The sequence below is a fragment of the Aplidium turbinatum genome, chromosome 10 (assembly GCF_918807975.1).
Source record: "Aplidium turbinatum chromosome 10, kaAplTurb1.1, whole genome shotgun sequence".
In the NCBI taxonomy this organism is placed as follows: domain Eukaryota; kingdom Metazoa; phylum Chordata; class Ascidiacea; order Aplousobranchia; family Polyclinidae; genus Aplidium; species Aplidium turbinatum.
The window spans coordinates 8547488-8559262 of NC_137481.1; the positions used below are offsets into that span (position 1 = coordinate 8547488).

Genomic DNA, 11775 nt, shown 5'->3' on the forward strand with positions numbered 1-11775 from the left:
AGAAATATGGAACGCTTCATGATTTCGCGTGTCATCCTTGCGCATGGGCTATGCTAATCTTCTCTGTATCGTTCCAATTTTAGTATATCTACTGCCGAAGCAAGTTCTGCAAAATGTTGTTAATCAACAAATTCTTGCCACGCTGATAAGCACCGCAAGTGACAGTTGTTTATAATAAAAGAAAGACGGTTTTATAGACTCTCACAAAAAGGATGAAAAACCAACTCATTGCTTTTTTAAAGGGAAGACTGTTCATGAATTACGATAGAATTACGATGTTTGGAGGAATTCCACATGCATTTGTTTCATGGTGCCTGGTTTCTTTTTCCCTGTGATTGGAGCCTGTTTTTCGCTGATATGTTTGCAGGTCACCATTGTTGCCTCTATTGCGATGTGTCAAACATTTCCTGGTTTACTGAAATCGTTAATTGCAAGATATCTTTTGTGAAGCGAAGTGACAACACCACTCTTGCTTGGCGATGAATATTCTAATGAAACCGCTCGATTCGCTATAAGTGCGCAAAACAAGTGGCCTCGTTTATTAGGCATTGTTAAAAAAAAGTCAAAAGTGTTGTAAAAGGAGCTTGGCCTGGCAGTAGCGTTGTTCGATTAATTTTGTTGCTGCGGTATTCTAACATAAATATGAACAACATGTAACGCTGGATACTGGGTACGAAATGCGTTCTTTTTTAGCATAAGAGTCATTGAGTCAACCTACCTACCATTTTATTAGTGCGGCCCGCCACAGCTCTCCTTAGTGCCAAAGTGGCCCGCATGCAAAAAAGGTTGGTGACCCCTGCTCTAACATATTAAAAAATGAAGAATTCTGAGAGGATGGGTTACAAAATTTCAAAATTTTGACTGTATTATAATAGAATGACCCGCAGGCAATGTCATCGAGATTGAAAGAGTGAAGTTTCTGATTGTTGAAGTCTTGTCGCCGGTGAATTTGGTTTGGTTGGTTTTGAATCTTTATCCTTGGACTGACAAACCTTGATAGGTTATTCCTGGTAGTTTCGAATACTTGCAGAGGCTCTTGATGCAGGGCCAGAAACCGAGATTGGCAGAGTGAAGTTTTTCGATTGTTGAAGTGTTGTTGGCGGAGAATTACTCTATTCACTACGTGCCGCTAAATGGAGAGCAGTCCTGAAGGTGCGATGCTCAAGCGCACACCCCGATAGTCGAACCAGCGCCACTATTGATCTTGAAGTTTCTTTGTTTTAGAAGTCCCGCGCCAGCCAACTAAGCTAGACAAGCTGTAAAAAATAAGATAAATTATGCTAAACCCAGGGAATTACTATAAATTAAGAGAACTGAGATAGAGAAAATACCGTATGTAATCAAATACAGACTCTCAGAGTGATGTTAGCGTTTTGAATTACCGTACACAAAAAACAAAATGAAAGAACAAACAAAACTTTTAAGTATTTTACCAGGTCAAAGCAAAATGTGTGACTCATACACATGGGTTTATAACGGCGTAGTCACCATGCATTTTATATTAGGAAGTTTTTAATAGATAAATTGAAGTTTTCTTTGAAAATTAATTTATTGCATGACAATACTGTCTATGTATTTTTGAAATGCAACAACAAAGCACTAAGAATGAGAATACTGAACTTGAAGAAATCTTATCTGAAAATGAAGAAAGAGACTACACCATTGCAAAACATATATTAGAGAGTCGATCAGGGTCTAGCAGTAGTTCTATTGTTCCGAAAGGGGGGATAAAGCTTTCTGAAAACTATGGAACTGATGTAGAACACAGACAACTTCAAGAATACTATAAAGCGACAGAAACTGTTCTTTCATCATGGAAAGTTAGAAAACTGGCTAATCTTGGATTGGCAGAGTGGCTTCCAGAAAAGTCTGTTGCCAAAATTTTGGTACAAGGAAAATTTATGCAAACAAAAGGTTTTCCTCACAGTGATGGATTCCTTGCACTGTTTCCAGAAGAGGCATTATTTTTACTTGATGTTGGAGACATAGAGTTAAAATTTAAAGGTGCACTTATTTCACTTCAAGATGCATTTTGCTTATTGCTCTCTGATGTGCGTGGAGGGCCGTTATGTACTGTGGATGAATACAATGTGTATTCCCATTTATCAAGAATGGGCTATAGAGTGCAACGGCATTTCATGTTATCAGACAACGACAATTCTCTAGAAGACAATACTCCAACTGCCAAACGAGAATTACAATACAATTCAGAGCAATCAAGCGAGAAAGAATATAAAAAGTCTAAATGGTCTGTTACTCAAAATCCTTTGTTCTGTGAATGTAATGCAGTAGATATTGCACATGAAAATATGTGTTTAGAAGATAAAAAGCTGTCTCGAAACTGGTGGTTAATCAAGCCAAAAAAGAATGCTTGTTGTAAACAAATGGCTTTATTTTCTAAACCAACATTAAGTGTGAGGAGTGAACAATCTGAACATAAACCAAATCTTATTTGTTTAAGCCATGCCGTTGTTCCAAATCTAGCTACAACTGTTACTGAAAAAGTTATTTTAAAACAAAGTAAGTCTTTAATTCCTTCTGGGACATCAAGTGATGATTTTGTGGTTACAAACATTTGGCATCAAAGATTGAGCAAAGATAATAGAAATCCAAGCATACCTCCAAAGAAAGTATATTCATATCCTAAAGATGTTGACCATGACAAAATATTCAAAAGAGCTGTAAACTGGGCTCACTATAAGAGTTTACTAGTATCAGAACGAGAGCAAGTGAATGCAAATCTTAACAATTTATGTTCAGCGATGCATTCTGGCAAAATAACACCACTGGTTCATCCAAAATTTGCTTACAGTAATAAAGCTATTTATGAAAGGTTAAAGATAATCGAAGAGACTGCAAATTTACCAAATCATTTCAATTCCTCTATCTTTACAATAAGATATAATGTTTTTCAAACTGACCGTACTAAAGTCTTTCGGAAAACACAACCAGGCACACCATTGTTACGTGTGATCGTAGTAAATTTTAATGACCCACCTCCTTCTTTGGATGATATCAGTCACTTCAACCATCAAAGTGCTGGTGTCCCTGTTAAAATTGCTCTGGTCAATTCTGGACAAATAATGTTTTTTGCGTTTGATAGTTTTAGCATTCCAACTGATATTTTTGAGAAGTAACTTGTGTTATCTTGCTGCATGTAGATTATTTGAAAAGGTTCATTAATACAACAAAATATCTCTTTTTAGTAAATTTTGATATTATTTGTGCATTTGATTTATCTATTTTTCTCTTTAATTGTAATTTTTGTTATGTTTGTTTGTTTTAAAAATGTACTAAGCATATTGACAATGCAGAAATTAAACTCATTTTCAGCAAACATTTGGAAAACGAGACTGTTTAGAATTTAGATCTTGACATAAGTGCTGCAAATTAAATTGGATATTGTCCCATATATGCCATTAAATTTGTTGCACTGAAGTAAAACTAAAGATAAAAACAGTATCATACAGTCTTTCAAACGAATGCTTAGCATAAGTTTATTTTAGCTCTGTAGTTTTTACGTAGAATAATTGCAAAGAAAGTTGTGGCGTTAATGCTGCAACAAAGGTCGCGTGTAAAAATGCATTGTACACTTGCCACACGTGTTTTTGATCTCGTGTTCAGTTCTGACGCGTACTTGCGTGGCTACTGCAGTAGTACTTAAAGCAGACGTGTTAAAGAGAGCGCGCAAATTGTTAAAGTTTTTCACCAGCTCTGTTGGTTGAGTAGTTCTTCAGCTGTTGCTTTCAAAGCTTTTGCTTAAGATTTAAGTGTTTACCGTTTTCCAAAAATGTTACAATGTAACAACATCCACTGGGTTGAAATTAAAATTTATGTGATCAATTTTGCACGTTTATGAATACGCTGCTTTAGGCGAACATTGCATTAGCGTGTTTCTCTTCGAGTTGTAGAATTGCTTGAAAAAGGCAGACACGTCACGTTTTCCGCGTTGGTTGTTGGTTCTCGATTTCACTTCCTAATTCAGCGAAATTCTTCACGTTTCAACTAAACAGCTTTGTTTCTTCAAGTTTTGTATGATTTTTTACAAAAAAATGGATTGTCGTTTGTATGGGAAAATAGCTTTAGGAATTATTTTAATTTGGTCCGTGTCTCCAGTAACCATGGAGGAAGCTCAGAGCAAGCATTTATCGGAATTGTCTGAAAGTAATATCAAATTGAGTATTAATTTGTACAAGCAGTTAATATCAGACAAGAGCGTCAACAATGTCATCTTTTCACCAATCAGTATTTTTGCTGGTACGTTGCTTGGAAGTATTGAACTACCGTATTTAACCAAGTATATAATAAATAAGTATCAGCGCTTAAGGGTTTGTTGCTTGAGCGTATCTGCTTATGTGGTAATTGAACAGCTAAAGACGTTTCTTAATTTTTGTAATTTTAAAAGTTTTGCACTGCACGGAGGCAAATTGGTGAAGTTGTAACCAGAACAAAACCATAACTATTCTGAAGATTCTTTTGCTTGTTGTTGTTGTTCTGTTAATTTTAAGTTGCGTTCTGGGAGCATTTTAGCCACAAATTTTTTCCATGTTTGTTTTTATTCTTAGCTATGGCGATGACACACTTGGGCGCGAAGGGTGCAACGGCCAATCAAATCAGTGAAGCATTTATGTTCAGCAACGTTGATGACGGAAAGTTTCATTCCGCTTTTGGTGAGCTGCACCGGTCAATGTTCAACAAAGTAAATTTTGCTTTATTTTTTAATGATTTTTTATAATCATTTTCATTTGAAATAAAAACTTAAACGAAATTGTTTCGATTTGTGTTGATGTGATCCAAAACGAAATTAATTGTTGTTTTAGGCTAGGTCTCGCATATATTTGCATTATCATAGATCGACTATAGATAATGTCAAACTAGATTCTATTCCTGGCCGCAATCAACCCTCCCTTTTTACATTAGTTAAACATGTGCGGACATTAAATTAACGCAAAAATACGAACAGTGTTAGCTGGGATGTTGCAAGATATTTCATGGCACTTTTGATTTCAGCAATCTGAGAACGTTACATTGAAGACGTCAAACCGCATTTTTGCCAATAAGAATATGAATATTTTGGACGATTACCGAAACTCGCTGACGGTATACGATGCTGGAGTTGACCAAGTAAGGTGATGTCCATTGTAATTAATTTATATCGATCTGAATCTTTGCTGTACAAAATTTAGTGATATAAACTGACCCGTTTGAGTAGAAGTTCACTTGGAAATTAATTCTTACATGATCTTTTATCTATTCTATGGCAGTAATGTGTTTGACTTTATGTAGATGAGTTTTGACGAACCCATTGTCGCTGTCACAGCAATCAACAAATGGATTGAGGAGAGTACCATGGGAAAGATCACCTCCTTAGTTGAGGATGATTCCATTGATGCTATGACAGCAATGCTCATAGCAAATACCGTTTATTTCAAAGGAGACTGGCACGCAAAGTTTTCTGAATCAAGCACTGAAAAGCGACCTTTTTACATGTCTGAGCACCGGGTAGTCGACACACCTTTCATGTTTCAACGAGGTAAGAGCAGAAAGGGTTTAACTGAAAGAGCTTTTGTGTATTGTTTTAAGCTTAAATTTTTATCAGATATTGTTGGATATATTGCTTTAACAGTGATGGCTTGCTGCCTCTTTGGAGTAACGTAATTTTAGGTATTTGAGTTCAACCGTTGCAGACAGTTAAGATCTCATTAGTATTTCCGTCGGAAAAAAAACACAAGATACGGTATTTTAGATGAATTATTTTCACGGTAAAATATAAGTGTAAAAATTTGCACTACTACAGGGTTGCGTCATCTCACCAATCAGTTCAAATAGCGTAGGGATTTTTAAATGTTATAATATATCGTTTGAGTAGGTTTGTCAATACCATCATACTGTATATACAGTACGGCATTATGTAGATTTGTTGCATGCTTTAAATTAACTTTGAACTGTCCCTTGTGATTTTTTCTCGGTTTGATGATGTTAACGTAACGTTAGTTTTGCTGTATAGCATGAGATGAGCTTATTGTTTTAGCTTGGGAATTGAGATTGGCAAATTCCAATGAATTTTGAGGGAACTTTTCCGTTTTTAGATGCCCTTTTTCACAACTGACTTATTGTTGTTTATTCAGGAAAGTTTCGTTTTGGATATGTGGAATCACTATCTCTTGAAATATTAGAAATGCCTTATTCTGGTAAAGACTTCAGCATGGTTATTCTTTTGCCAGACCAGTTTGAATTGGAAGTTGTCGAAAAATCGTTAAATTATGAAAACTTAACCTCCTGGCTTGGCATGCTGGAGAATAGAAATGTAGAAGTAAGTACCGCATGTGATCAATATACTTTGTACAGTTTTTTATTGTTTCCGGCTACAATGGTTTATTTGGATATAAATAAAGCGATTGTTAAAAGAGAAAAGAATTGGATTGCCAAGAATGTGCAAGGTGTCTATCAACGCTAGTGCTAAGAAAGTGAGTTGTCAAAACCTTCACTGCATTCATTTTTTTAGTGTAACTAAAGTAACCCTTTAAGAAGTGGCAATCCAAAAAATTCATAACTTTTGGTTTTCTGTATACGGGAATTGTTTGAAATGCAACATTTTAGCAAAAAAAATAATTTGAGCTAATGCAATTGTTGTTATTTAGAATTGTGATTTTTGAACATCATACACAACTGTTCGGTAGCAATCTGAAGTCTCTAATTGCTTAGCAAACAAGCTGCTCCTTTATCCTGTTTTAACGTTTAACAATGTTGAAATGATGAAAAAATGGCAACTTTTAGTAGCTAGGTATGCTATAGGTCAGTAGTTTTTAATCTTTTTGTTTGTCGGACCTCATTTGGTGCCTTCGAAGCGGTTGCAGACCCTAAAAAAAATACCTGAAGTTTTGGCATATCTCTTTTTTTCATGGAATTAAATGTTTTATAAGTTTCGAAGCAACACACTTAGAAGAATTTTCTGAACTTGCGAGGTAGGCTACATGACTACTCATGACATTGACAAAGTTATGTTATAATGTTATGAGCTATAAGTTGGCGTACAGGATCAAAAATCAGTAATTTATACGCTAATTTAATGTTTTTCTATAAATTTTATTAAAACTTAATATATTTTTTGCGAACATTGCAAAGAATTTCTCACTTTTTCATTTGTACTTATAATCAATATTAATTCGTTATAATCACAGTCGTGGTAAAACTCTGAGTGCTAATAGGCTGCTGACTAACCTTTGCATTTCTAAGTTAAGCATTGGTCAACAATCTGCTGTCTCGAAAAAATTTACATAGCCAATATTGTCTAATTAAAAGATTTAACTCACATATATGATTTTTTAAAGTTAGAAAACCAAACCTTTATGCGATGTCCTTTAAATTTCAAATGACACACCAGTTAGCTGCGACGTACAGTTTGAAAATCACTATAATACAGTAGTAAAACATAACCAATTTTTAATTTTCGTAGTTTATCATTTATCAATCATGCTGCAAACTCAGAAACTTTCACGGACCCCCGGTTGAGAACCACTGCTATAGGTGTTGCGTTGTTACTAGTTTTAATGACGTACTTTGAAGAGTTTAATTTAATTGCAGCTCACCATTCCCAAATTTAAGCTGGAAGAAACATTACAGCTGCAAGACATTCTTCCCAATTTGGGAGTGATTGACGTTTTTAGCAGGGGAAAATCTAATCTTTCTGGTATCTCTTTACAAAGTGATAGGCTGTTTGTCGACCAAGTTGTACACAAAGCTGTGCTTGAAGTAAGATCTTTGCTCTGTCCTTCATGTTTACTGTTCCATGCTTTAAAAAATCATGAGGTGGTCTACCAAACTGTTTAAAGAATTAAAAGATGGTGTGTTGTTTTGGTGAATAAATGCTGAACTGTCACGAGATATTGTGAGTGATATAATCTGCATTTATTCCAACGTTTACCTAATTCGGGTACTACCGATTTCCTCGAGTAACCAATCAGATCAGGTAGTGAATTGGTCATGTGCTCTGCCTATTGATTCGATGTATGATTTGCCAAACGTGTCTGATTTGTGTAATTGAATTCATTCGTAAATTTTTCTGTTGCAATATCTTGTACCAGTTCAGCTGTTTTATAATGCATTATGAAAAAGTATCCTGTGTAGTAGTAGTCCAGTTTTAATTCGGTGATGTCCCCGTTACCGAGGGTGGCCGGATTCACCTCCAAACGCCGCAATCGCCTTCACAGCCTGCCTCCACATCGATCTGTCTAACGCGTCCTCTCTTGTTAAGCCCACCTTGCTGCTTTCTTCCTCAACTTGCCTTTTCCACGTTTTCTTGGGTCTTCCTTGTTTTCTACGACTCTCCACTCGCAACTCCAGCGCTCTTCTCAAAACATTATCTTCATCCCTTCTCAAAACATGTCCATACCACCTCACTCCATTCGCTTTCGCCAACTTATCAACATTTTCATTCAACCCAAGCAAGTTCATAAGTATTCCTTTTGTCCATCAGCTTCACACCACACATTGCATTGTAAGTATAATCCTGTGTACTAAAAATAATTACATTTTACAATTCTCTGTCTTACCTGCCATTGGAATTTTTTCTGAAACCAATCCTTTACACTTTTTTCATTTTTGAGCTGGGAAGTGTATGAAACAGTTTAATTTTGTTGCGACTCCCAACAACAACCGTTGTGATATTTTTAGGGACAGTGTTTTCTTCCGTGCTTACACTAGTGATGTACATTCCGGTGTATTGTGCCTAACACAGTTTTTCAATTGCAGGTAGATGAGGAAGGCAGTGTTGCCGCCGCTGCAACCACAGTGCGGATCGTTGCGCGGTCTCTAGACTCGAGGCCCCGTTTCGTTGCTGATCATCCTTTCTTGTGGGCGATCATGCATGCTCCGACCGGGCACGTGGTCTTCATGGGAAGACTTGTTCAGCCAAGCGGAAAAGTTGTGACTCTCGATCGTGATGAGCTGTAGAATGTAGATGACAACTTGAGGTCCAAATGCAGCTTGGCACTTTTAATTGCAAATCTGCGTTCTGTATCGTGGAGTATTTTATTGTGTTTGAAATGATGCTCAATATTCTAGCAATCGGCGATCTTTAATGTTGCGGCAACAGATCCCTTAAAGTCGCAACTATTGCATTGTTCGACCTCGAAAGTATGTGTCCTTTGCAGTTGGCGGCAATACATTTCATCCTATCACCCCTGCAATCTGTGTTTGCGTTCTATATATACCGATACGGTTTGCTTCCACAACGGATCATCATTCTATTGTATATTGTTTGTAACGAACGTTTCCTAACGTCGTATTTTGCATACATGTCAAACATGCAAACTGCAGTGATGACGATATGAACCTGCTTTATATTATAAGTTGACATATTATTTAAATACAATGTCTGACTAATTGATTGCAACCGAAAGTTCGAAGTTTAATTTTCTGTGGATTTTGTGTGCTTTTCAAACAATAATGTTAATATTGAAGGTTGCTATTCGCATTTTTAAGTTTCAGCTTTGTTGCTTTTATATGCCAACCTTGCCGTGAATTCCATTCGCTACTTGTGTAATATCTCTGTAAAGTGCTTATATACGTATATTTGCTTATAATACAAGCTCGGCTACATAGCGTTTCGACTTCGAGTTAAATTGTGTATGCAATTGGCGCATTATCGCTTCAGTTTTCTCAGTGCTTTTGGATGTGCACTGTGCAGCGTAGCACGAAGTCTAGTTAATGAACATGGATTCAAATCCCGAGAGGAGCGCGGGCATAGGCTTACCTCGTAGCGATCGATATAGGTCGCCATGGCTTATATCCTAAAGGATAGTGTGTAGATCCAAACAGTTTCCTGTCAGCCCCATTTTCTTCCTTCTCAAAATTTATAAGTGTTTCTGCAAAGCTCTTACTTTCTCTCATACATGTTCGTTGACAGTAACTTACTAAAGTATTTTGTAACACCGTGTTTCTAGCCATGTGCCACGCAACCTCCAACCCCCCCCCCCCTCCTTGGCTACGCCACTGCTACTGACACAATTTTACTGTGTAGCCTATACTCAAGACCTGTATTGCTGCCTCAAAATATTCATTGACGAAAACACAATTTTGGTGCTTGGGTTTTTGGCTCAGCCAGAAGAAAAACATCTAGGCTAGGCTATATTATATGTGAATAATGACGTAGGGCCATAGCGATCAGGGGTGTAGCCAGCACAAAATTTCTGGAGGGAGGGGGCAAAAGAGTAGTCCATGATTGCAGGGAGTCCGGTGGCGTCCGACGACCGTCCAAACTGCTACTAAAACGTAGCCCAATCTCACAAAAGATGAAACAAGCCCAGCCCCCAAAATATGACAGAGTCAAAATCGAAAGAAATCAAACGAAAATGAAAAATAAAATTGAATTGAAAAAAAAAACGCGACTGCTAAAAGTTTTCCGTGTCTCCAAAATAAAACTGTTCCATTAAACTCCACAGAAAACAGTTGCCTTTGAGTTGTAAGATTATTTTACTCCATCGCTTTCAGCGTTGCCAAACAGCAGCAAAAAATTGATTTTAGATTTTTAGTTTGAAGCATGTGATCAACATTTTTCATAAAAAAAATTTCACATAACTGACAAAAGCTGGGTTTATTTTTCATTTCAGATTTTTTTTGACTGTAAAAATAAAAACAACACATGTCAAACATAACAAGGGTTTAAAAAGATAAAAACAAAAAAGCTCAAATAGCCTATCAACTATGCTGGAAGTCAAAATAATGTGACAAATCAATACAGTTCAGTCATTTTTCAGTTAAAAACAAAATACATTTGGCAAAATCGTAACACCTTCAAAATAGGTAAGGTTTGAAAAAACAAATAACAAATGTAGAATTGAATAATAAAGTTCAGTCAACAGTCAAATGGCCAAGCTAGTTGGCCATATCCTCACATTTTGTAGCCTTGTAGTCTAGGCTACTGTATGGTTGGGGTTGATTGGTTTTGAACCTTCATCCTCGGACTGACAAAGCCTTGATAAGTTATTCCTTGTAGTTTCGCATTTTTGTAGAGGCGTTTGACCCAGAACCGGTTACCGAGATTGACAGAGTGAAATTTCCAATTGTTGATGTGTTGTTGCCGGGAAATTATTCCATTCATTAGGTGACGTTAAATGGAGAGCAGTCCTCAGAATGCGTTGCTCAAGCGCACACCCCGAGAGTCGAACCAGCGCTGCTTGATCTTGGAGCTTCTTCGTTCATGAAGTCATACGCTAACCAACTGAGCTATCGTGGCGGCTGAAAAACGCACACGGCACGTTAGGCAAAAATACATACGTTTTCCACTAAAAAGTACTCATAACAATTGTACTAAGCTCTAATGGGTAAAATCTGGTTAAATTCACGGTTTTTTGAAGTAGACTATGATGACTGTAAAGCAGAGACAATCAAAGGAAAACACGGTATTAATTAACCAAACTTTGTGGAGCTATGGCGATCCCCGCTGCACAAATATATTCCGCAGAGTTGAACGAAGCATTTGGCAGCTTTGCAATTCGCAATGGTTTGTGGTAACGACTAGAACATCACACAACTCAGGCGAACGAGAAAATTGAAAAAAAAAACTAATTGGGAAAAATGATGGTTTGCGAAAATGAGAGAATTGAAAGTAGTTACTTTTCATCATCATCACGTGCCGTCTCCGATCCGGAGGTTGGCTGTCACTTTTTTCCACAAGTCACGTTCTTCCGCTACTCTTTTTGTTTTTCCAATGCTTGACAAATCAGCCCACTGTATCACGTCATCTCCCCATGTTCGTCTCCTTCTTCCCCTGCA

General features: G+C 36.9%; 2 protein-coding genes and 1 non-coding gene across 3 annotated transcripts; 2 read left to right on the top strand and 1 right to left on the bottom strand.

Moving 5' to 3' along the window:
- LOC145779169 (U6 spliceosomal RNA) lies at positions 1–103 on the bottom strand. Its single transcript, XR_014290521.1, has one exon. It is a non-coding gene; the product is annotated as a U6 spliceosomal RNA (small nuclear RNA).
- A 1345-nt stretch (positions 104–1448) lies between these two features.
- LOC145778579 (tRNA-splicing endonuclease subunit Sen54-like) lies at positions 1449–3167 on the top strand. Its single transcript, XM_082590095.1, has one exon. The coding sequence runs from the start codon at positions 1584–1586 to the stop codon at positions 3135–3137; it is 1554 nt and encodes a 517-aa protein (XP_082446221.1). The 5' UTR covers positions 1449–1583; the 3' UTR covers positions 3138–3167.
- A 22-nt stretch (positions 3168–3189) lies between these two features.
- Positions 3190–9604, top strand: LOC145778580 (leukocyte elastase inhibitor-like). Its single transcript, XM_082590097.1, has 7 exons — positions 3190–4257; positions 4566–4699; positions 5011–5124; positions 5287–5533; positions 6129–6313; positions 7585–7752; positions 8752–9604. Exons 1-7 carry the CDS (start codon positions 4035–4037, stop codon positions 8950–8952), a joined length of 1272 nt encoding a protein of 423 aa, XP_082446223.1. The 5' UTR covers positions 3190–4034; the 3' UTR covers positions 8953–9604.
- Positions 9605–11775: the final 2171 nt, after the last annotated feature.

What these genes read in the sequence shown, in the direction of transcription:
- LOC145778579 (XM_082590095.1), top strand. Translation starts at nt 1,584, where the DNA reads ATGCAACAACAAAGCACTAAGAATGAGAATACTGAACTTGAAGAAATC.
- LOC145778580 (XM_082590097.1), top strand. Translation starts at nt 4,035, where the DNA reads ATGATTTTTTACAAAAAAATGGATTGTCGTTTGTATGGGAAAATAGCT. An exon ending in ACCGGTCAATGTTCAACAAA is followed by an intron (nt 4,700 to 5,010) that starts GTAAATTTTGCT and finishes TTTTGATTTCAG; the next exon opens with CAATCTGAGAACGTTACATT. An exon ending in TGGAGAATAGAAATGTAGAA is followed by an intron (nt 6,314 to 7,584) that starts GTAAGTACCGCA and finishes ATTTAATTGCAG; the next exon opens with CTCACCATTCCCAAATTTAA.